A 24,249-nucleotide genomic window follows, 5' to 3' on the forward strand; every position below is an offset into this window, starting at 1 on the left:
AAAACAGACACTCCAACCTCACACTGTCACTAACACAGACACTCCAACCTCACACTGTCACTAACACAGACACTCCAACCTCACACTGTCACTAACACAGTCAATCCAACCTCACACTGTCACTAACACAGACACTCCAACATCACACTGTCACTAAAACAGACACTCCAACCTCACACTGTCACTAAAACAGACACTCCAACCTCACACTGTCACTAACACAGACACTCCAACCTCACACTGTCACTAACACAGACACTCCAACCTCACACTGTCACTAACACAGACACTCCAACATCACACTGTCACTAACACAGAAACTCCAACCTCACACTGTCACTAACACACACTCCAACCTCACACTGTCACTAACACAGACACTCCAACCTCACACTGTCACTAACACAGACACTCCAACCTCACACTGTCACTAACACAGACACTCCAACCTCACACTGTCACTAACACAGACACTCCAACCTCACACTGTCACTAACACAGACACTCCAACCTCACACTGTCACTAACACAGACACTCCAACCTCACACTGTCACTAACACAGACACTCCAACCTCACACTGTCACCAACACAGGCACTCCAACCTCACACTGTCACTAACACACACTCCAACCTCACACTGTCACTAACACAGACACTCCAACCTCACACTGTCACTAACACAGACACTCCAACCTCACATTGTCACTAACACAGACACTCCAACCTCACACTGTCACTAACACAGACACTCCAACCTCACACCGTAACTAACACAGACACTCCAACCTCACACTGTCACTAACACAGAAATTCCAATCTCACACTGTCACTAACACAGACACTCCAACCTCACACTTTCACTAACACAGAAATTCCAATCTCACACTGTCACTAGCACAGACACTCCAACCTCACACTGTCACTAACACAGAAATTCCAATCTCACACTGTCACTAACACAGACACTCCAACCTCACACTGTCACTAACACAGACACTCCAACCTCACACTGTCACTAACACAGACACTCCAACCTCACACTGTCACTAACACAGACACTCCAACCTCACACTGTCACTAACACAGACACTCCAACCTCACACTGTCACCAACACATACACTCCAACCTCACACTGTCACCAACACAGACACTCCAACCTCACACTGTCACTAACACAGACACTCCAACCTCACACTGTCACTAACACAGAAATTCCAATCTCACACTGTCACTAACACAGACACTCCAACCTCACACTGTCACTAACACAGACACTCCAACCTCACACTGTCACCAACACAGACACTCCAACCTCACACTGTCACTAAAACAGACACTCCAACCTCACACTGTCACTAACACAGACACTCCAACCTCACACTGTCACTAACACAGACACTCCAACCTCACACTGTCACTAACACAGACACTCCAACCTCACACTGTCACTAACACAGACACTCCAACCTCACACTGTCACTAACACAGACACTCCAACCTCACACTGTCACTAACACAGACACTCCAATCTCACACTGTCACTAACACAGACACTCCAACCTCACAATGTCACTAACACAGACACTCCAACCTCACACTGTCACTAACACAGACACTCCAACCTCACACTGTCACTAACACAGACACTCCAACCTCGCACTGTCACTAACACAGACACTCCAACCTCACACTGTCACGAACACAGACACTCCAACCTCACACTGTCACTAACACAGACACTCCAACCTCGCACTGTCACTAACACAGACACTCCAATCTCACACTGTCACTAACACAGAAATTCCAATCTCACACTGTCACTAACACAGACACTCCAACCTCACACTGTCACTAACACAGACACTCCAACCTCACACTGTCACTAACACAGACACTCCAACCTCACACTGTCACTAACACAGACACTCCAACCTCACACTGTCACTAACACAGAAATTCCAATCTCACACTGTCACTAACACAGAAATTCCAATCTCACACTGTCACTAACACAGACACTCCAACCTCACACTGTCACCAACACAGACACTCCAACCTCATACTGTCACTAACACAGACACTCCAACCTCACACTGTCACTAACACAGACACTCCAACCTCACACTGTCACCAACACAGACACTCCAACCTCACACTGTCACTAACACAGACACTCCAACCTCACACTGTCACTAACACAGACACTCCAACCTCACACTGTCACTAGCACAGACACTCCAACCTCACACTGTCACTAACACAGACACTCCAACCTCACACTGTCACTAACACAGACACTCCAACCTCACACTGTCACTAACACAGACACTCCAACCTCACACTGTCACTAACACAGACACTCCAACCTCACACTGTCACTAACACAGAATCTCCAACCTCACACTGTCACTAACACAGACACTCCAACCTCACACTGTCACTAACACAGACACTCCAACCTCCCACTGTCACTAACACAGACACTCCAACCTCACACTGTCACTAACACAGAATCTCCAACCTCACACTGTCACTAACACAGACACTCCAAACTCACACTGTCACTAACACAGACACTCCAACCTCACACTGTCACTAACACAGACACTCCAAACTCACACTGTCACTAACACAGACACTCCAAACTCACACTGTCACTAACACAGACACTCCAATCTCACACTGTCACTAACACAGACACTCCAACCTCACACTGTCACTAACACAGACACTCCAACCTCACACTGTCACTAACACAGACACTCCAACCTCACACTGTCACTAACACAGACACTCCAACCTCCCACTGTCACTAACACAGACACTCCAACCTCACACTGTCACTAACACAGACACTCCAACCTCACACTGTCACTAACACAGACACTCCAACCTCACACTGTCACTAACACAGACACTCCAACCTCACACTGTCACTAACACAGACACTCCAACCTCACACTGTCACTAACACAGACACTCCAACCTCCCACTGTCACTAACACAGACACTCCAACCTCACACTGTCACTAACACAGACACTCCAACCTCACACTGTCACTAACACAGAATCTCCAACCTCACACTGTCACTAACACAGACACTCCAACCTCACACTGTCACTAACACAGACACTCCAACCTCACACTGTCACTAACACAGACACTCCAACCTCACACTGTCACTAACACAGACACTCCAACCTCACACTGTCACTAACACAGAAATTCCAATCTCACACTGTCACTAACACAGACACTCCAACCTCACACTGTCACTAACACAGACACTCCAACCTCACACTGTCACTAACACAGACACTCCAACCTCACACTGTCACTAACACAGACACTCCAACTTCACACTGTCACTAACTCAGACCCTCTAACCACACACAGTCACCAACACAGAAATTCCAATTTCGCACTGTCACTAACACAGTGTGAGGTTCGAGTTTTAGTGACAGTGTGAGGTTGGAGTCTGTGTTAGTGACAGTGTGAGGTTGGAGTCTGTGTTCGTGACAGTGTGAGATTGGGGTCTGTGTTAGTGACAGTGTGAGGTTGGATTGACTGTGTTAGTGACAGTGTGAGGTTGGAGTGCCTGTGTTAGTGACAGTGTGAGGTTGGAGTGTCTGTGTTAGTGACAGTGTGAGGTTGGAGATTCTGTGTTAGTGACAGTGTGAGGTTGGAGTGTCTGTGTTAGTGACAGTGTGAGGTTGGAGTGTCTGTGTTAGTGACAGTGTGAGGTTGGAGATTCTGTGTTAGTGACAGTGTGAGGTTGGAGTGTCTGTGTTAGTGACAGTGTGAGGTTGGAGTGTCTGTGTTAGTGACAGTGTGAGGTTGGAGTGTCTGTGTTAGTGACAGTGTGAGGTTGGAGTGTCTGTGTTAGTGACAGTGTGAGGTTGGAGTGTCTGTGTTAGTGACAGTGTGAGGTTGGAGTGTCTGTGTTAGTGACAGTGTGAGTTTGGAGTCTGTGTTAGTGACAGTGTGAGGTTGGAGTGTCTGTGTTGGTGACAGTGTGAGGTAGGAGTGTCTGTGTTAGTGACAGTGTGAGTTTGGAGTCTGTGTTAGTGACAGTGTGAGGTTGGAGTGTCTGTGTTGGTGACAGTGTGAGGTTGGAGTGTCTGTGTTAGTGACAGTGTGAGGTTGGAGTGTCTGTGTTGGTGACAGTGTGAGGTTGGAGTGTCTGTGTTAGTGACAGTGTGAGGTTGGAGTGTCTGTGTTAGTGACAGTGTGAGGTTGGAGTGTCTGTGTTCGTGACAGTGTGAGGTTGGAGTGTCTGTGTTAGTGACAGTGTGAGGTTGGAGTGTCTGTGTTAGTGACAGTGTGAGGTTGGAGTGTCTGTGTTAGTGACAGTGTGAGGTTGGAGTGTCTGTGTTAGTGACAGTGTGAGGTTGGAGTGTCTGTGTTAGTGACAGTGTGAGGTTGGAGTGTCTGTGTTAGTGACAGTGTGAGGTTGGAGTGTCTGTGTTAGTGACAGTGTGAGGTTGGAGTGTCTGTGTTCGTGACAGTGTGAGGTTGGAGTGTCTGTGTTAGTGACAGTGTGAGGTTGGAGTCTGTGTTCGTGACAGTGTGAGGTTGGAGTGTCTGTGTTAGTGACAGTGTGAGGTTGGAGTGTCTGTGTTAGTGACAGTGTGAGGTTGGGGTGTCTGTGTTAGTGACAGTGTGAGGTTGGAGTGTCTGTGTTAGTGACAGTGTGAGGTTGGGGTGTCTGTGTTAGTGACAGTGTGAGGTTGGGGTGTCTGTGTTAGTGACAGTGTGAGGTTGGAGTGTCTGTGTTAGTGACAGTGTGAGGTTGGAGTGTCTGTGTTAGTGACAGTGTGAGGTTGGAGTGTCTGTGTTAGTGACAGTGTGAGGTTGGAGTGTCTGTGTTGGTGACAGTGTGAGGTTGGAGTGTCTGTGTTAGTGACAGTGTGAGGTTGGAGTGTCTGTGTTGGTGACAGTGTGAGGTTGGAGTGTCTGTGTTAGTGACAGTGTGAGGTTGGAGTCTGTGTTCGTGACAGTGTGAGGTTGGAGTGTCTGTGTTAGTGACAGTGTGAGGTTGGAGTGTCTGTGTTAGTGACAGTGTGAGGTTGGGGTGTCTGTGTTAGTGACAGTGTGAGGTTGGAGTGTCTGTGTTAGTGACAGTGTGAGGTTGGAGTGTCTGTGTTAGTGACAGTGTGAGGTTGGGGTGTCTGTGTTAGTGACAGTGTGAGGTTGGAGTGTCTGTGTTAGTGACAGTGTGAGGTTGGAGTGTCTGTGTTAGTGACAGTGTGAGGTTGGAGTGTCTGTGTTAGTGACAGTGTGAGGTTGGGGTGTCTGTGTTAGTGACAGTGTGAGGTTGGAGTGTCTGTGTTAGTGACAGTGTGAGGTTGGAGTGTCTGTGTTCGTGACAGTGTGAGGTTGGAGTGTCTGTGTTAGTGACAGTGTGAGGTTGGAGTGTCTGTGTTCGTGACAGTGTGAGGTTGGAGTGTCTGTGTTAGTGACAGTGTGAGGTTGGAGTGTCTGTGTTAGTGACAGTGTGAGGTTGGAGTGTCTGTGTTAGTGACAGTGTGAGGTTGGAGTGTCTGTGTTAGTGACAGTGTGAGGTTGGAGTGTCTGTGTTAGTGACAGTGTGAGGTTGGAGTGTCTGTGTTAGTGACAGTGTGAGGTTGGAGTGTCTGTGTTAGTGACAGTGTGAGGTTGGAGTGTCTGTGTTGGTGACAGTGTGAGGTTGGAGTGTCTGTGTTAGTGACAGTGTGAGGTTGGAGTGTCTGTGTTAGTGACAGTGTGAGGTTGGAGTGTCTGTGTTAGTGACAGTGTGAGGTTGGAGTGTCTGTGTTAGTGACAGTGTGAGGTTGGAGTGTCTGTGTTAGTGACAGTGTGAGGTTGGAGTGTCTGTGTTAGTGACAGTGTGAGGTTGGAGTGTCTGTGTTAGTGACAGTGTGAGGTTGGAGTGTCTGTGTTAGTGACAGTGTGAGGTTGGAGTGTCTGTGTTAGTGACAGTGTGAGGTTGGAGTGTCTGTGTTAGTGACAGTGTGAGGTTGGAGTGTCTGTGTTAGTGACAGTGTGAGGTTGGAGTGTCTGTGTTAGTGACAGTGTGAGGTTGGAGTGTCTGTGTTGGTGACAGTGTGAGGTTGGAGTGTCTGTGTTGGTGACAGTGTGAGGTTGGAGTGTCTGTGTTCGTGACAGTGTGAGGTTGGAGTGTCTGTGTTAGTGACAGTGTGAGGTTGGAGTGTCTGTTTTAGTGACAGTGGGAGGTTGGAGTGTCTGTGTTAGTGACAGTGTGAGGTTGGAGTGTCTGTGTTAGTGACAGTGTGAGGTTGGAGTGTGTGTTAGTGACAGTGTGAGGTTGGAGTGTCTGTGTTAGTGACAGTGTGAGGTTGGAGTGTCTGTGTTAGTGACAGTGTGAGGTTGGAGTGTCTGTGTTAGTGACAGTGTGAGGTTGGAGTGTCTGTGTTAGTGACAGTGTGAGGTTGGAGTGTCTGTGTTAGTGACAGTGTGAGGTTGGAGTGTCTGTGTTAGTGACAGTGTGAGGTTGGAGTGTCTGTTTTGGTGACAGTGTGAGGTTGGAGTGTCTGTGTTAGTGACAGTGTGAGGTTGGAGTGTCTGTGTTCGTGACAGTGAGAGGTTGGAGTGTCTGTGTTAGTGACAGTGTGAGGTTGGAGTGTCTGTGTTAGTGACAGTGTGAGGTTGGAGTGTCTGTGTTAGTGACAGTGTGAGGTTGGAGTGTCTGTGTTAGTGACAGTGTGAGGTTGGAGTGTCTGTGTTAGTGACAGTGTGAGGTAGGAGTGTCTGTGTTAGTGACAGTGTGAGGTTGGAGTGTGTGTTAGTGACAGTGTGAGGTTGGAGTGTCTGTGTTAGTGACAGTGTGAGGTTGGAGTGTCTGTGTTAGTGACAGTGTGAGGTTGGAGTGTCTGTGTTAGTGACAGTGTGAGGTTGGAGTGTCTGTGTTCGTGACAGTGTGAGGTTGGAGTGTGTGTTAGTGACAGTGTGAGGTTGGAGTGTCTGTGTTAGTGACAGTGTGAGGTTGGAGTGTCTGTGTTAGTGACAGTGTGAGGTTGGAGTGTCTGTTTTGGTGACAGTGTGAGGTTGGAGTGTCTGTGTTAGTGACAGTGTGAGGTTGGAGTGTCTGTGTTCGTGACAGTGAGAGGTTGGAGTGTCTGTGTTAGTGACAGTGTGAGGTTGGAGTGTCTGTGTTAGTGACAGTGTGAGGTTGGAGTGTCTGTGTTAGTGACAGTGTGAGGTTGGAGTGTCTGTGTTAGTGACAGTGTGAGGTTGGAGTGTCTGTGTTAGTGACAGTGTGAGGTTGGAGTGTCTGAGTTAGTGACAGTGTGAAGTTGGAGTGTCTGTGTTAGTGACAGTGTGAGGTTGGAGTGTCTGTGTTAGTGACAGTGTGAGGTTGGAGTGTCTGTGTTAGTGACAGTGTGAGGTTGGAGTGTCTGTGTTCGTGACAGTGTGAGGTTGGAGTGTGTGTTAGTGACAGTGTGAGGTTGGAGTGTCTGTGTTAGTGACAGTGTGAGGTTGGAGTGTCTGTGTTAGTGACAGTGTGAGGTTGGAGTGTCTGTGTTAGTGACAGTGTGAGGTTGGAGATTCTGTGTTGGTGACAGTGTGAGGTTGGAGTGTGTGTTAGTGACAGTGTGAGGTTGGAGTGTCTGTGTTAGTGACAGTGTGAGGTTGGAGTGTCTGTGTTAGTGACAGTGTGAGGTTGGAGTGTCTGTGTTAGTGACAGTGTGAGGTTGGAGTGTCTGTGTTAGTGACAGTGTGAGGTTGGAGTGTGTGTTAGTGACAGTGTGAGGTTGGAGTGTCTGTGTTAGTGACAGTGTGAGGTTGGAGTGTCTGTGTTAGTGACAGTGTGAGGTTGGAGTGTGTGTTAGTGACAGTGTGAGGTTGGAGTGTCTGTGTTAGTGACAGTGTGAGGTTGGAGTGTCTGTGTTAGTGACAGTGTGAGGTTGGAGTGTCTGTGTTAGTGACAGTTTGAGGTTGGAGTGTCTGTGTTAGTGACAGTGTGAGGTTGGAGTGTCTGTGTTAGTGACAGTGTGAGGTAGGAGTCTGTGTTAGTGACAGTGTGAGGTTGGGGTCTGTGTTGGTGACAGTGTGAGGTTGGGGTCTGTGTTGGTGACAGTGTGAGGTTGGAACTTCTGCCTCAGAATGAAAAAGAATGCAAGTCTTGCATTGATGTGGCACCTTTCACAACCTCAGGACATTCCAAATGCTTTAAAGCGATTGAAGTAGTTTTGAAGTGTCGTCACTGTTGTAATGTCGGAAAAGCTGCAGGCAAATTGAGCACAGCAAGGTCCCACACATAGCAATGTTTTCTTCAAGACAGTGCCACCTGAGGGCAGATGGGGCCTTGGTTTAACAACTCTTCCAAAAGGCAGCACCTCCCACCGTGCAGCAGGTCCTCAGTACGGCGCTGAAGTGCCAGCCTAGATTTTGCGCTCAAGTCTTGGGAGTGGGACTTGAGCCCATAGCCTTTGGCTCAGAGATGAGAGTGAGCCATGGCTGCCACCAGGGGCAATCTGAGGTTGGAGGTTGTGTGTTGCAGGTGGCATGCATTAATTTGTGGCCAAAGGTTGTTATTCCAGATTAACAGCACGTTTTGAAAAGGTTAAACATTTTGACCTCTGTAATTCTTAATTAATGTAAATCTAATTTACCTATGTTGAGCAAATGTCCCGTAGCAATAATTTCCAATAAAAATCAAAGTACCAGCACTGCCTAAATTGAATCTGTAGATATTAAATGCTAGGATAAATAATTTAAAATATTCGTTCAAGTAAATTTGAAGAACAAATCATTTTCACAAAGTATTAGAGCCTTATTTAATTTTATTTTCAGTCCACTCAACCCTGTCATTTTTATGAATGGGAAGGTAGTAAAATCATAACTGTTTCATACGGGGCATAATGGACCCAGTCTCTTGGTGAGGAACATGGCACGGTGCCAACTTTTTTTCTTCGAAAATATTTTTCAGAGCTTGAATTACAAGCCTCGTTTGGAGTTCAAAATGGTGCTGGTGTGAGAAATGTGAACAGCCAGTAACATTGACGTTTGACTCTGTCAAGGACTCCCCTCTATAAAGAGTCTCTGCCGTGTGGCGAATTACTTTAGCAGTTCGCTGCCCGGAAGGTGGTGGTATAAACTCCACTGTTCTACAGTAAGTACATGTGTGACTACCAGCAGTGACAACTCAAGTCAGCATGTGAATCTGCCAATTTGTTAACCGTAACAAATTTAAATGATATTATGTCCGCGTGTGCTTCAATTGTTTTTCACGTTGGAGCTATATTTTGCAACTGTCTACACTGTACAAATACTGAAACAACAAATATATTTCTGCAGCTTGCTGATGCAGTAAGAATTGCAGTACATGGGCAATGTGGGACAGGAATGCAATTTGTGGCCATATGACTTGGGACACTTGAATTAGAACAGGAGTCAGTTACAGTATAGAGTGCCAGAAGGCTACTTGTGTTAGTTTGACATCAGGCACAGATTCTTAAAGCAGTTTTCTGCAGCATGACCGCATAAATACGTTGAATATCCTGCTGATACCTTGCACAGTCTCCCCATCATTGTTGCTGCCCCACCCCCCCCGATTTTCCTTGCTCGCACAGACTACAGCACTCAAAATCCTCATTGGCCCTATTCATATTGTATGTGCATTTTGTTCTCGACCAATTTGAATTTGTCAAAGTTGGTCACATTGTTCAATCTGTCTTGTTTATTTGCAGTTGATATTTTGTCATCTTGTCTTGTGGTTTGCCAAACTTGGCTAACAAATAGAGAAATAATTAGTGTTGGAATTTCCTGTCATCTGACGTGCAGTAAGTCACAGATGTATAACGTCTACTACAAACAAGATCTTCTGATTAGCGTAATTTCTGTGGTGTGTCAATGTGGTGTAAACAGAAACAGCTATTTTCTGTTGGACAAATGTGAATGAGTGGCTATTGACCAATCTTCAGAATTTGTAGATAAATGTCAGTAAATGCTCCAAATTTGATGAGTAAATAGTGGATATATTACGCTTGGTGTTGCATAGTCTAGTGCACTTTTTCTTAAAATTGGAAAACCGACCAATAAACAAGCCAGTGTATTTGGTGCGACAACAATAACCCATGTAAATAAGATTATTGATTAACCCCTTCCCTCAGGTCTGTACATACTGCTTGCATGTCTTGAATCCTGAGACTCCACTCCTATAGCTTAAAAAAACACACACACACTTCCTGTAACCCCAGGTTTATTAACTCAATGCTTTCAACTCACACACATAGTTGCACATTACTTACCCGCAGACACTAACATATTAACCTCATTCCTCCAATGTACATAGCGATTACACATCTTGCCCTGTTTTATTCCAATACTTTGGTTACTCCAACCTCTACTTTCAACTCGTACACCCTGACACTCATGACTCCCAATAGTTTGGCTCCTCAAATCTAAACACATAGCCTGGCACACCTCTAACAACACACAAAACTCACATTATCGGTCACACTCAAGTTCAGACCAACAGGAACATGTAGGTCACGATCTATCTTGAGACAGTGTGATCATGGTGCAGCAATGGCACTGGCTATGAATGAGCATTCTAACCCTTACATATGAAAGATGGAATGCGACGGTGGGATATAAACTAAAATTACACAGAATCCTTGAAAATCCCACCAGTGTTCTTCTAGTCAATGAAGTAGGACATTCACAAAATGTTCTTGCAATTTGTTTTAGAACTCACAGAACCATGGTAAATATTTCTTCAGCTCTCAGCTTAAGCATAAACTTCTTTTGCTTATTACATTTCTAGTGTTAGGACCATCTATCCCGATTTTATATATGACTACACGTGGGACAGCAAGCAAAAACATGCTTGATTGTGTGGGTCAACTAAGGACTCACCCTGTGGCCAGAGGGGAGATGAGCAAAATTTTTTTTATGCAGCGAGTTGTTATGATCTGGAATGCACTGCCTGAAAGGGTGGTGGAAGCAGATTCAACAGTAACTTTCAAAAGGGAATTGGATAAATACTTGAAAATGAAACATTTGCAGGTCTATGGGGAAAGAATGGGGAAGTGGGACCAATTGGATAGCACTTTCAAAGAGCCGGCATGGACACGATGGGCTGAATGGCCTCCTTCTGTGCTGTACAATTCTATGATGCTAAAATTCGGCATTATAGCTCCAAATGAATACCATTGGATCAACAGTAAGACGGACCTCTTCTCTCAGCTATTCATCATTTGTGATCTTTAATATTCATTGCTTTCAAGTTGAAATAAATGAGGTGCTTCTCTGATGGGGCTTGGCAACTTGAGCACCTATGACATTGGGGCCAGTATGTTATCTGTGATCAAACTTTTAAAGGATGTATTTAATCTTCTTGTGCTTGATCTTTGTCAGCCCTTATGAGTTCCATACCTCAATGGCTTTTTAATACCTGACTTTGGGTTTCAGATGACTTTTCTGCAAGTATACGGCTCGAAATTACTGCTGGCGATATTAATGGAGAAATGCTTACCTCGTTCATAAGACGGTCCTCTGTCCATTATTTCAGTGGAGGCACTAACCCATTTAGAATTGGTTAACGCTGCCACTGAAATAACAGGTGGGGGGGATATCGTACAAATATATTAAGCATTCGTCCACTAACTGTAATTCTACCCCATGGTGTTCAGTGACAGAGATGTTGCATATGATTCTGTCGTCCTTGAGAAGGGAAAGTGGAGTTGGCTTCATTGTTGGAAACAGATTCCATCAGCCCTCGAAGTTTGCACAAGAGCCATGAAGCTCGGAGGTGATTTTAGGTTTGTACTGATCTCACAAGCTTTCCACAAAGGCACTTATCAAAAGATAAGCTTCTGTGTACTTCAGGTTATCCGATCTCCCCCACCTATCAAAAACTTTTTGGCCAGTGCTGCAGCACATCTTTCAATAACCCATGGCTGTGAAACAGTGTTGTTATATTCTGCCTGTGTGGTATTTGGCGCTGTGCAGCAATGGATATTTTCTGCTTGGTCTGAGCCCAGTCTTTGGACCGGTAGGCGATGTGCCAGTTTGAGGCAACACATTCCTGTTTGAGATCATTCTAATTTGCCTTGTCGTACTCCAGCCAAGCCTTGCACTTGCAGCTCCTTTCAAGATGTTCGCTAAAGGTTGCTTGGATGCCCGAGAATGTGATGACAGCTGATGCTTTGTTGAGTTGCTTACAGGTGATCAGAGGCTTGAGTCAGCACTGAATTAATCTAATTAGAGAGCGAACCACCTTGTTGAAGCCAATAGCCATTTTATCTTTATATACTGACATTTTAATTCATTTTTCCACCAGACTTTGTTGAATTCCTCATCACCCATAATCTTCTCTTCCTTTCTTCCTACGGCTTTCAAATTTTCCTGATTGCTGACCTTCAGCAGACATTCCTAGAAATCATCTACAAATATTGATCCATTCCCAGGGACCTTCTGTCCTAACTCCTAAAAGATACTGTCAACTATCCCAAGGGTAACAGGGCCATCGTTGATGATTTTATTGGCACACAGAAACAGAAATACCATCCTATTTAGTCACAAATGACAGAAAAAATATAGAATACAGATTTCACAGAAGACATTATGCTTGTGGCGGGCAGTATGCCTGAATCCCGGATGGACAGATGTCTGATGGAGCACATGTGAACTTCTTGGGATGATTCCCTTGTGGACCGGCTCCCTGATTGAGAATCATGATCTACAGGCTTTTATAACCAAAGCTTGACCTCACTTAACTTTTACTTCTTGACTTACTTCATCTCCCCTCCTACTCCTTTCAACCATGGTTGTTTCCTCTACTGCGTTGGGCCCTTCACCCTTTTAAAAAATATATATATATTTTGGGCCAGGATTTGCTAACAAAATAACAGTGAGTTTAATGCCCGTGCTGTTGTCAATGTGTAAATTGCCCAGCAATTTGTGGCGAGAAAGAGATGCCCCTTGAGTTGTGAATCGCCACAAATTGCTGGACGATTGGCACCGCTCCACCATTAACCTCGCGAAAACGGAAGCGCGCTGTGAACCTCCCCATGAGTTTCAAGAAATTGCTGCATTTGCGCATTAATTACCAATTAAACTCGTCGAAGAAAGTTAGGGCTGGAATTTAAATTTTAAAATGTTTTTTATATATATATATACTAAATGTATCAAAATCTATGTTTTTCTTACTTTTCCTTTCTGTCTTTTTTTCTCTCTATCCCTCTCTTTCTCTTTCTGTATCTGATTTGATTCTAATTCATCCTATTTTCTTCTCTGTCATTCCTCTGTTTCTTTCTCAATCCTTAAATCTCATTGATTAAGGAGATAGACTGTTGGTCCCATCATTCACCAAGGTCCCAGATGCCCTGTTATCAGCTCGTACTTCCAGCAATTTGCAGCGCAAAAATTTTTCGAGCTGAAGTCTGAGGGAAAAAGTCTAACTAACTGGGCGGGCAGCGCGATGCCCTGCTCCAGCAAATTCTGGGCCAATAAATTGGCATGAAAGTTAATGATTGGGAGGCATCAGCGGCTTGAAGGTTCAGTGCTGGCTGGTGTACTACGATCGCATGAATTAATATTAACATCTGCACTAAAATCAACTTCAATACTTGGAATCAAACCATGTATATTCAAAAAAAAAATTGCAGTCCACATTAGGGGACAACTAACCACATCATGCTGTGATTAGGTCAGTTAACCCAAGATGAAGAAAGGGGCAGTGATAAGATTTGTGACAACATCGGCAGACGTTGACCTTTGAAACAAAATTAGGTTCAATAAATGATCCTTCAGTTTCATTGTTCACTTACTCGGTTATTTTTAAACTCCAGGCATTTCGGAGAGTGGATGGATTTCGTTTTCTCTCCTGGGGAAATAAGAGTGTGATTTCTTCTTGTGAGCTTCACAAACCCTTCTGAAGACATTAACGGACTCAGTCTTGTGTCCTTGTTGTGAAGCTACAGTGCAGAGAGTGGCTGATGAATCAATCCCTCAACATGGTCAAAGGCAAAAGGCAGAAGATTCAACTGTGTTGCTTTCTAGTAATCGGACTTATCTCCTACTCTGCTCATCAAGCAGGTACGTTAAAATAAATAATTGGAAATAGTGCAATATTGTTCCTGTTACCTTTTGATGCAGGACTTTGTTTCTGCTGCTTATGTATATTTCGATTAGGTCCTTTTGACATTTAGGTAATCTGGCACAATATATTAATCAGAGTTGATAAGAAATGATTTAAAGCATGCAATTAATAAAAGCACAATTATCAGAGCAAGGTATTTAAGAGTGCATTTGGCAAACAGTATTATTTTTATTTAAATATTCATTTAAATGGGTCTGCTGTATTTATCTATGTTCTGGACAGGATAACATGACTAAAGGTGGCATCTGCTCTCTAGCCGTGATTTAAAACTTGGTTAGACCACACTTGGAGTATTGTGCACTGTTCTGGTTTCTAGATTATAAAAATGATATAGTGGCATTGGAGAAGGTGCAAAAAAGATTCACAAGGATGATACCAGAACTGAGAGGATATACTTATTAGGAAAGGCTGAACAGGCTGGGGTTCTTTTCTCTAGAAAAGAGAAGGCTGAGGGGTGACCTGATAGAGGTCTTTAAGATAATGAAAGGGTTTGATAGGGTAGACGTAAAGAAAATGTGGGAGAGTCCAAAACTTGAGGTCATCAATATAAGATAATCACTGATAAATCCAATATGGAATTCAGGAGAAACTTCTTTATCCAAAGAGTGGTTAGAATGTGGAACACGGTAGCACAAGGAGTAGTTGAGACAAATAGCATAGATGCAGTTAAGGGGAAGCTAGATAAGCACATGAGCGTGAAAGGAATAGAAAGGTATCCTGATAGGGTTAGATGAAGTAGGGAGGGAGGAGGCTTGTGTGGAGCATAAACGCCAGCATAGACCAGTTGGGCCGAATGGCCTGTTTCTGTGATGTAGACTTGATATAACGGCGGAACTGAATTTCTTTTCTATTTAATTAAAACTCTGGAACTTGCATCCAGAACAAGGTGGCAGACCCACCTTGTATGTCTGTGCCCATTTGGCCAGGAAGCTTAATGTGGCAGGTCTTTGGCAGGCTGCGCTGTGACTGTGAGAGTTGTAATTTCTCTGCACAAACAGGTGAAACAATAACCTTGTCTTTTTGTTTCAGAAGCTTTACAGAGAGACCACTTCACTTGAAACCACTTCTTCCCCTCCCTCGGTATTGTTTCCCTTCAAATTTTAAACTGTAAATTTTTTCTGCTCTCTGTCCTGAGTGTGTTGACTTGTGCTGGGGGTTCGGGTTCAAAGGTAGCAGGTGTTATCCCATGCTTCACCCCACTGACCATTCCTTGTGTGTGAGCTCAGATAGAAAGAAAGAGCTTGCGTTTATATAGCACCTTTCACAACCTCAGGATGTCCCAAAGCGCTTAAATTCATTTTGAAGTGTGGCCACTGTTGTAATGGAGGAAAACAGGACAGCCAATATGCGCACAGTAAGGACCCAATAAACAGCAATGAGATAAATGACCGGATAATCTGCTTTTAGTGGTCCCTCAACCATGAGGGACAAATGTTGGCCAAGACACCAGGGGAACACCCCTTCACTTCTTCGGATAGTGCCGCGGGATATTTTAAATGCACCTGAGAGAACGGGGGGTGACCTCGGTTTAGCGTCTCATCCGAAAGATGGCACCTCCGACAGTGCAGCACTCCCTCAGTATTGCACCGGAGTGTCAGCCAAGATTGCATGCTCAAATCCTGGAGTGGGGCTTGAACCCACAACCTTCTGACTCAGAAATAGGAATCTAAGCTACAGCCATTGTGTCAGCAGGCATTGGGAGAACTGTGGTGGGCACCACAGCTGAGCCTGATCCTACTTCGATCCGCCGTCCATACACACACACTTTCCAGCAGGGGTCACTGAAGCCTTGGGCCTTCCTTGTCTAGGTGGGCATTGCCAATCATGAATTCTTAAGAGAAGAGTTCTACTTTTAACAAAGCAGGAGAGCATGAGCTGGATTCGACTTGGTGGGATAGATTTTTAACTTGTCGTCCGAGTGTGAAACTGATGTTGCACATTGACTATTGATTTCAATGGAAATTAAAATTGGACGGTTTCTATAATGGGTGATCAACCCCAATTTTACACCCGGTGAGCAAGTTGAAAATCGGCCATGCTGACTCTGAAAACATAACCGTTCTGTGTAAAATAGCCAGGCATTTCAAAATGGTACTTGGGTAAAGAACAGAAACCATTTATTTGCGGCACTGGTTTGGATGATAGATTTATTTTTGCATTACATCCCATACTTCACCGTATTTGGGGGTTTTATTGTATATTTTTGTGGTCTGAGAGGAGGTGAGTTATTTGCAGTTGTTTATTTTGTAATTCAAACATAATGATATCACATGACCTCTGGTAAAATGGAGACATAACCACCAGCAATATTTTTAGCAGTGATTGTAATGATTAATTACACTGGCATTTTTCATTCTGTTCTTGCCTTACAGGAAGGAATGGTGTAAAGAGAGTTACCAGGCTGGGAGCCATGTGATATAGGAAAATAATTCAACTTGTGATGTCAGGAAGCATGCAACTTATCTTCCCAATGTCACCCAGTGAATTATTCCTCTTATTCTAGTGCTCCCTCTCTACAAATTCATATTTTTCTTCATTATTTTTATTCCTGCCTTTGCTAATTTTTGTGGAAAAGTAGACATGGGTGAAAGATGGTGGAATGTAGGTAGAAACCAATACCAGCTGATTGCTTGATGATTAGCGCTGTTTTAATTCACCAATATTTGTAAAAATTAAGGGGAAAAGGCTGAATTTTGCCCGTTAAGGTCCTGTTAATGTTATTAATGAGGAGCTGAGTAAATGTTTTTCTCCAGGTCAGGCTTACTGATCGCGAGTTTAATGAACATGAAAATGTCAAAGTATCATCACAGTAGCATTGGTAGGTGGCTGTATAGCCAATTGGCTAACTGCAGAAGATATAGAAAGGCCCTCTACTAAATGTCTCAATCTTAAAATTCTCATCCTTGTGTTCAGATCCCTCCATGGCCTTGCCCCCTCCCTATCTCTCTAACCTCCTTCAATCCTACAACCTTCCGAGATCTCTGCACTCCTCCAATTCTGGCCTCTTGCGCATCCCCGATTTAAATCGCTCCACCATTGACGTCCATGCCATTAACTGCCTAGGCCCTAAGCTCTGGAATTCCCTCCCTAAACCTCTCCGCCTCTCTACCTCTCTTTCCTCCTTTAAGACGCTCCTTAAAACCTACCTTCACCTGTTCTAATATCTCCTTATGTGGCTCGGTGTCAAATTTTGTCTGATAAGCGCCTTGGTACGTTTTACTATGTTAATGGCGCTATATAAATGCAAGTTGTTTTTTTGTATTTGCTCAGATGGAGCTGTAAACGTGCCAGAGGGGTCGCTGTGGGTGCTATTTACTACCTCTTGTATTGGGCTACATGATGGCACAGAATTGTTGCTGACATGAGTGCAATCCAGTTGCTCCTATCACTACTCCACTCATTCCACTGCTGATGAGGATCTAGCACCTCTTCTTCATTTCATCCATGCATAGCGTCACATAAGGCAACCCATTTCTTCCACTGCTTTTGCAACCAGCAGATCATGCTCTGCGTTGTTTCTGTAACAAAGACCCCTTTTTATGTGGACAGGTCATTAGCCTGACCTTAGGGAATGCGATTACCACTACACTCCCATCGGACACGAGTAGCCCGCTGGGGGTCAATCTAGTATTCAGAGGCCAGAGCGCTGGTCACCTGCTCACCGGGGCTCGATAGGGGCGGGCACTCTGCTCCTATCAGATGCAAGTACCCCGCTGGATGTCGGCCCAGAATTTAGTGACCGGAACGCTCAGCTCCGCTCGACAGAGCTGTCTGGAGTGGCCCTCGAACCCTTAACCCTCTGACTCAAAGATAGGAATGCTGCCATTAAGCCAAGGCTCACTCCCGGCCAGCACCATTGCTAATCCTTAACTATCATTGCTCTGAATCTCACCCTGTGCTTTCCTCCCAAACATCTCTGATCTCCTAGAGCTGTGCTGGTGCTCACAGCCCACAGTGATCAAAATTCAGCATAAATTGGTGCAGAGAAGCCAGAACAGCGACTGCTGTGGGAAATGGAATTGCGACACTGTTGCAGTAAGCTACCTGCCTCTGACATTGCCCTTCACCTCTGGAAATCTAAGTTTTATCTAAGGGATATGTGGCGAAGGTCACCTTTATCTAATAGTAATTCTGGATATGTTAACAACATTCTAACAATTGTAATCTAATCTCCAGCAAGCTTTGTTCAAAGCGCATTGTTGTAACAAACTATTGATCTCCATTCTGACAATCCTGGGGCTAAAGTGTGGAATATCAGAACCTCTCTTTTCCTGAGACAATTAACTGTAGGAATGCTGCAACAGAGATGGAAATAGTTCATATATCAAAGCATAAGGTATCATTGTTGCCTCTAGGCCTTGGCCATGGATTATTTTATAGTAGATTAAATCTTGATATCAAATCTTTTAGAACTAAGTGATGACCTGATAATGGGGTGACTATCAATTTAGCTAACAAATGGGGGCAGGCAGTAACACACAATTCCAAGCTGACATTAACTTGAAACCTACTTGCACCAGATGTTCATTGATGTCTGCCTGTAAACAGCTGGATTATTGCTTGGCATTTCCATCCAGAGGAGTTGCAAAATGGTCTTAGTGTGAACTGTGCGAAAAACCTTTCATCTACATTACAACAGTGATTACACTTCAAAGGTACTTCATTGGCTGTGAAGCACTTTGGGGCATCCTGAGGTTGTGAAAGGCGCTATGTAAATGCAAGTCTTTATTTCTTTTTTCTTTCTTTTACGATGTCATGGTCAAGTGTATTGTATCGAATCACAAGATTAATATGGATGAGAAAGGCCATTCATTCTACCTTAGCTCATCCATCTAGAAAAATCTGCAGTCCTCCCATTCTGACATCCAACTGTGTCTTAAATGATTCCAACATTTTTGCCTCCATTGCTCTATCCAGAAGTCCATTCCAACTGGGTTAAAGTCCTCACCAAAATAGCGGGCAAGGATGAACATAATAATTGTTCTTATGCTATAACTCTACAGCTCAATTTCAAGCCATATATGTGTTGGTCACCCTTTACATGAAGACCTTGTTGACATCAGTCCTAAATTTGCCATTGCCTAATTTGAACCTGCACCCTAGTTGTGCTGTCATGGTTCAACTTGAAGTAGAGTCAACCAAATTAAACTTTAAAACCTACTGGCATTGAAATTACACTGTGGGGTTAATGTGTACAAACGCTTAATGCATTAAAATAAATGGGTTAAAGTCTCCGCCAAAAGGACGAACATAATAATAGTTCATATGCTATAACTCTACAGCTCAATTTCACGCCTTACACATGTTATATTGGGCTAAACTTGGTATTGATTAGAAAGTATCTAATTGCCCCCAAAATGTGTACAACTGCCTTGTACTGAACCACCCATAACTGAATGTTTATTATGTGTTTCCCAGAATAAAAGTGGTATAAAATCCTCTCCCCACGAAACACTGGAGTACCACAAGTTAATGGTATTGCCTGGTATTTGTGCTGTGCCATGAAAATGTAATTATTGAGGTTTGGCTGGACCTGGGTACAGCGAAGACACTGTTCCCTTTATTTGAGTGCTCAGATTGGCGTACTGGGGAAGTACTATGGGTGTCTGTAAATGGAGCTTATGATTAACAAAATTTAATATATAAACAGCAATTTATGTCTTTTTCTCAAGAACAATTGCAGGTAACTGTTAACTTGAAAAGGTGAGTCTTTACATAAATATATGTCTTAATGTGTTACTTGTGGCAATTGAACTCAAGAAGGCATACCAATGCTGATACTTCATTGGACCAAACCACTGCTGAATCATTATTGTCACTAGTACTTGGCCATGGCCTATTTTATAACATTGTGATAACAAATCTGAGATCTGTGTGATAATCTGATCAAGGCTGATTCCCTCTCCCACATGGGGTGACTATCAGTGTAGTTACAAATTAAGTATGCTGGTGAGGATGGGTAGTTAGCCACTAAATGCTAAGCTGAATTTCTTTCATATCTTCATTTGTCTTGTTTTAACTTTCTTTGATTCCACCCCCCCCCCCCATATCTTGCTTTTCTCACCGCTTTCTTATTACCTTGTTACCCTTATTGCTTGCATACGGATACCCACAGTTGTGTCCTACTAATCTCCCATTAGTACATTTTGACTCAAGTAAACTCAATTTTAAAACATAAGAACAGGAGTATACCATTTAGTCCATGAGCCTGATCAGCATTTTGTTGGCCAGGGAAGCTCTATCTCTTTAATCCCAGTTTCCTGCTCTCTTTTCAAATCTCTTAATAACCTTAGTTCATAATGAAATACTTTTTTAGTCTCCTTTCAAAACCACTGAATTCCAAATCCTTACCATCTTTTGTATGAAGATTTTTTTTTCTTAGATTCACTTTAATTTTAAGATTCTGGACTCGAGATATTGTAGTTTTTGGTACTGCACATTGCTATATTCCTGTTACAAATTTCAGGCCTGCCTTAGATATTCTCTTGGGTGCAGTGGTGCTGGTCACTCCTGTAAGCAGTCTCTGTGTCTTATGTTCAGGAGTACACCCATATTACCTAATATCCAATCATACGCTAGCGTAACCTGGGTGTGTAACCATAGGATCTCGTAATCTGAATTGGACATCGCATCTTTTGCAAATGCCCTCACATGCGCATTTCTAATCTATCATAAGCTAATGGTATTGCCTGGAACCTATCCATTTAATTATTAGGGCTTGGCTGGACTTGTGTACAGTGAAGGCAATGCTTCCTTTATTTGAGTGCTAAGATTAGTGTAGAGGGAAGATGCTATGGGTATCTGTAAATGGGGCTTATGATTAACATATGTAATATTTAAACTGCAATTCATGTCTTTTTCTCAGAACAATTGTAATTTCCGGGACAATTCTTGAGGTAATTGTTAACTTGAAAAGTTTAGTCTTCATATAAAATGTTTTTATGTTTTTATTTGTGGCAATTTAATTCAAGAAGACAGACCCTGTCTGGTATTTCATTGGACCCAACTGTTGTCGATACTCGTTATTGTCTCTAGTTTTTAGCCATGGATTATTTTATAGTAGACTAAACCTCAATAGCAGATCTTCAGATTTATGTAATAACTTGATTATGGAGTGACTATCAATTTTAGTTATAAATTAAGTGTGATGGGGGCAGGCAGTAATTCTCACAATGCCCAACTGAATTCGTAGCTGTTTCCATTCATTTCAGTCACCTTCAGTTCTCCTGTTTTAATGTTCCTTACTCTTCTGCTTTATTCTCTTTTACTCCAAACTAGGATTTCTCAACATTGACTCTGAATGGTCAGAAACTCTAGTTCATAGAATCATACAGCACAGAAGAAGGCCATTCGGCCCATCGTGCCTATGCCGGCTCTTTGAAAGAGTTATCCAATTAATCCCACTCTCCTGCTCTTTCCCCATGGCCCTGCAAATTTCTCCTTTTCAAGATTACATCCAATTCCCTTTTGAAAGTTATTATTGAATCTGCTTTCAGGCAGTGCATTCCAGATCATAACAACTAACCATGTAAATTCTCTTCATCTTCCCTCTGATTCATTTTGACTCTGATTCGGGCTCATTTTGGATTCTCCTTCACTCTCTTTTATTTCTTTGTTGCTTATTGTATGCCCTACTTCACCATTGTTCCTCTGCTGTGTCTTTAACTTAATCCTTCCATTTCAACACGAACTCTCTTCCCACCCTCTCCTCATTATGCTGCGCTCACTCTTTATTCACTTACCTTCTAAATTTCAACGAAAATGTTGCGGTAATGACTCTAGTTTAGCCGTGACTTCCTAAATTATGGATGGTTCTGCCGCTTCAAGTATACTGTCACCTACATCCTGACCTGCACAAAATCCCAGTCAGCTAATGCCCCACACCTTACCAACCTACATTCACTCTCCATCCCCAGTGCATCGACTTCAAAATCCTTGGGCCCGTCTTCTCACCCCTCCCAAATTTTTAACTTCCTCCAGGCCTAGATGCCTGCCTGCCACCCTTCATTTTTCTAACGTTGAACTGCTGTGCAGTCCGCATTTCTCCACTTTACCATCAGTGGCAGAGACGTCAGTCATCTTGTCCCACACTCTTGAATTTCCCCCAACCCTTTTGTCTTCCTGCACCTCTTGCTACCTATCTCTTCAATGGTGTTTTTGGTCATCTCCCCTCGCCTCCTTCCTGATCCTGTTTGGGTCTGTCCCCCAACTTGTGAATCACCTTGGGACAATCTGTTATGTTAAAGGTGCTGTAAAAATGCAATTTGTTGTTTCCTATACAGTGTGATCTCAGTCTCTATGTGGCATTCTCCAAGGTCTGAGAGCATTTTGAATAAATTCACACCAAATGGAAAATTGAATTTTGGGTGAGATTACCACATACTTGCAGTAAGCTTTAATGCTTGGCAGTAAAAGTCACTGCTGGCCAATATAAGAGCATAAGACCATAAGACCATAAGAGATAGGAGCAGGAGTAGGCCATTCGGCCCCTCAAGCCTGCTCCACCATTTAATGAGATCATGGCTGATCTGATTTTTACCACAACTCCACTTTCCCGCCCTTTCCCCATATCATTTGACTCCCTTGCTGATCAAAAATTTGTCTAACTCAGCCTTGAATGTATTCAATGACTCAGCTTTTTGGGGTAAAGAATTCCAAAGATTCACGACCCTCTGGGAGAAGAAATTCCTCCTCAGTTCCGTCTTAAATGGGCGACCCCTTATTCTGAGACTATGCCCCCTGGTTTTAGATTCCCCCATGAGGGGTAACATCCTCTCAGCATCTACCCTATCGAGTCTCCTCAGAATCTTGCATGTTTCAATAAGATCTCCTCTCATTCTTCTAAACTCCAATGAGTATAGACCCAACCAGTTCAATCTTTCCTCATAAGACAACCCTTCCATACTCGGAATCAACCGAGTGAACCTTCTCTGAACTGCCTCCAATGCAAGTATGTCCTTCCTTAAATAAGGACACCAGAACTGTACGCAGTACTCCAGGTGTGGTCTCACCAACACCCTGTACAGTTGTAGCATGACTTCCCTGCTTTTATACTCCATCCCCCTAGAAATAAAGGCCGATATTCCGTTTTCCTTCCGGATTACCTGCTGCACCCGTATGTTGACTTTTTGTGTTTCATGTACGAGGACACCCAGATCCCTCTGTACTGCAGCATTTTGTAGTATTTCTCCATTCAAATAATATTTTGTTTTTTTATTTTTCCTCCCAAAGTGGATGACTTCACATTTTCCCACATTATATTCCATCTGCCAAATTTTTGCCCATTCGCTTAACCTGTCAATATCTCTTTGCAGACACTTTGTGTCCTCATTGCAACTTGCTTTTCCACCTGTCTTTGTATCATCAGCAAATTTGGCCACAAGACACTCTGTTCCTTCATCCAAGTCATTGATATATATTGTAAATAGTTGAGGCCCCAGCACTGATCCCTGCGGCACCCCACTAGTTACAGATTGCCATTTTGAAAATGACCCTTTTATTCCGACTCTTTGTTTTCTGTTAGTTAGCCAATCCTCTATCCATGCCAATGTATTACCCCCAACACCATGAGCTCTTATCTTGTGCAGTAATCTTTAAGAGGTGAGACCCCTTGAAAAGCATTTGTTTATAATTTTCCATCACATACCTCAGTGCTAAACAAAGGATGTTTGAAGTTACATTTGAACTGGGGACTAACACCACCTATTCACACAAGCAGCCTTATTTTTGCATCCATTGTAATCTGTTAGCACTGAATTATTATTGGGAACGACACCAGTGAAGCAACGGGTGGGAAACAGAAAAAGGGAAGATTTTCATTCCGCAAGGGTTTACAGACTATGGAGAAATAATCTACCTCTTTCTGGAATGTGTGTCTTACTAGGTGACGCAGCAGATGATAGTCAGAATTCCTTACTCCTGCTATGTTTCCGGTGGGAGTGTGACAGGAGGGCTGGAAATTAGGCCAGGTCATGAATATGCAGGGTCCTGGCCTTCCCAGCCAGTTTCTGTGAAATCAATAGAATAAAAATCGGACAGGCTCTGTAAAGGGCAGACGATCTGCTCTGCCGGATCACCGCCCAGTTGGTGAAGACAAAAATCTACCATTCATCTTGCCTGACGCATTCAAGTGAA

General features: G+C 43.6%; 1 protein-coding gene across 1 annotated transcript in view; it reads left to right on the forward strand.

The window, feature by feature from the left end:
* The window catches only part of susd2 (sushi domain containing 2), a 124,586-nt gene that overhangs the window by 20,282 nt on the left and 80,055 nt on the right, over positions 1–24,249 (forward strand). The window contains exon 2 of the mRNA XM_068005679.1: positions 13,805–14,051. Within this exon, the coding sequence (XP_067861780.1) occupies positions 13,952–14,051 (100 nt within the window). The 5' untranslated portion in view covers positions 13,805–13,951. The remainder of the gene's footprint in view (positions 1–13,804; positions 14,052–24,249) is intronic.

The sequence above is a fragment of the Heptranchias perlo genome, chromosome 25 (genome assembly GCF_035084215.1).
Source record: "Heptranchias perlo isolate sHepPer1 chromosome 25, sHepPer1.hap1, whole genome shotgun sequence".
In the NCBI taxonomy this organism is placed as follows: domain Eukaryota; kingdom Metazoa; phylum Chordata; class Chondrichthyes; order Hexanchiformes; family Hexanchidae; genus Heptranchias; species Heptranchias perlo.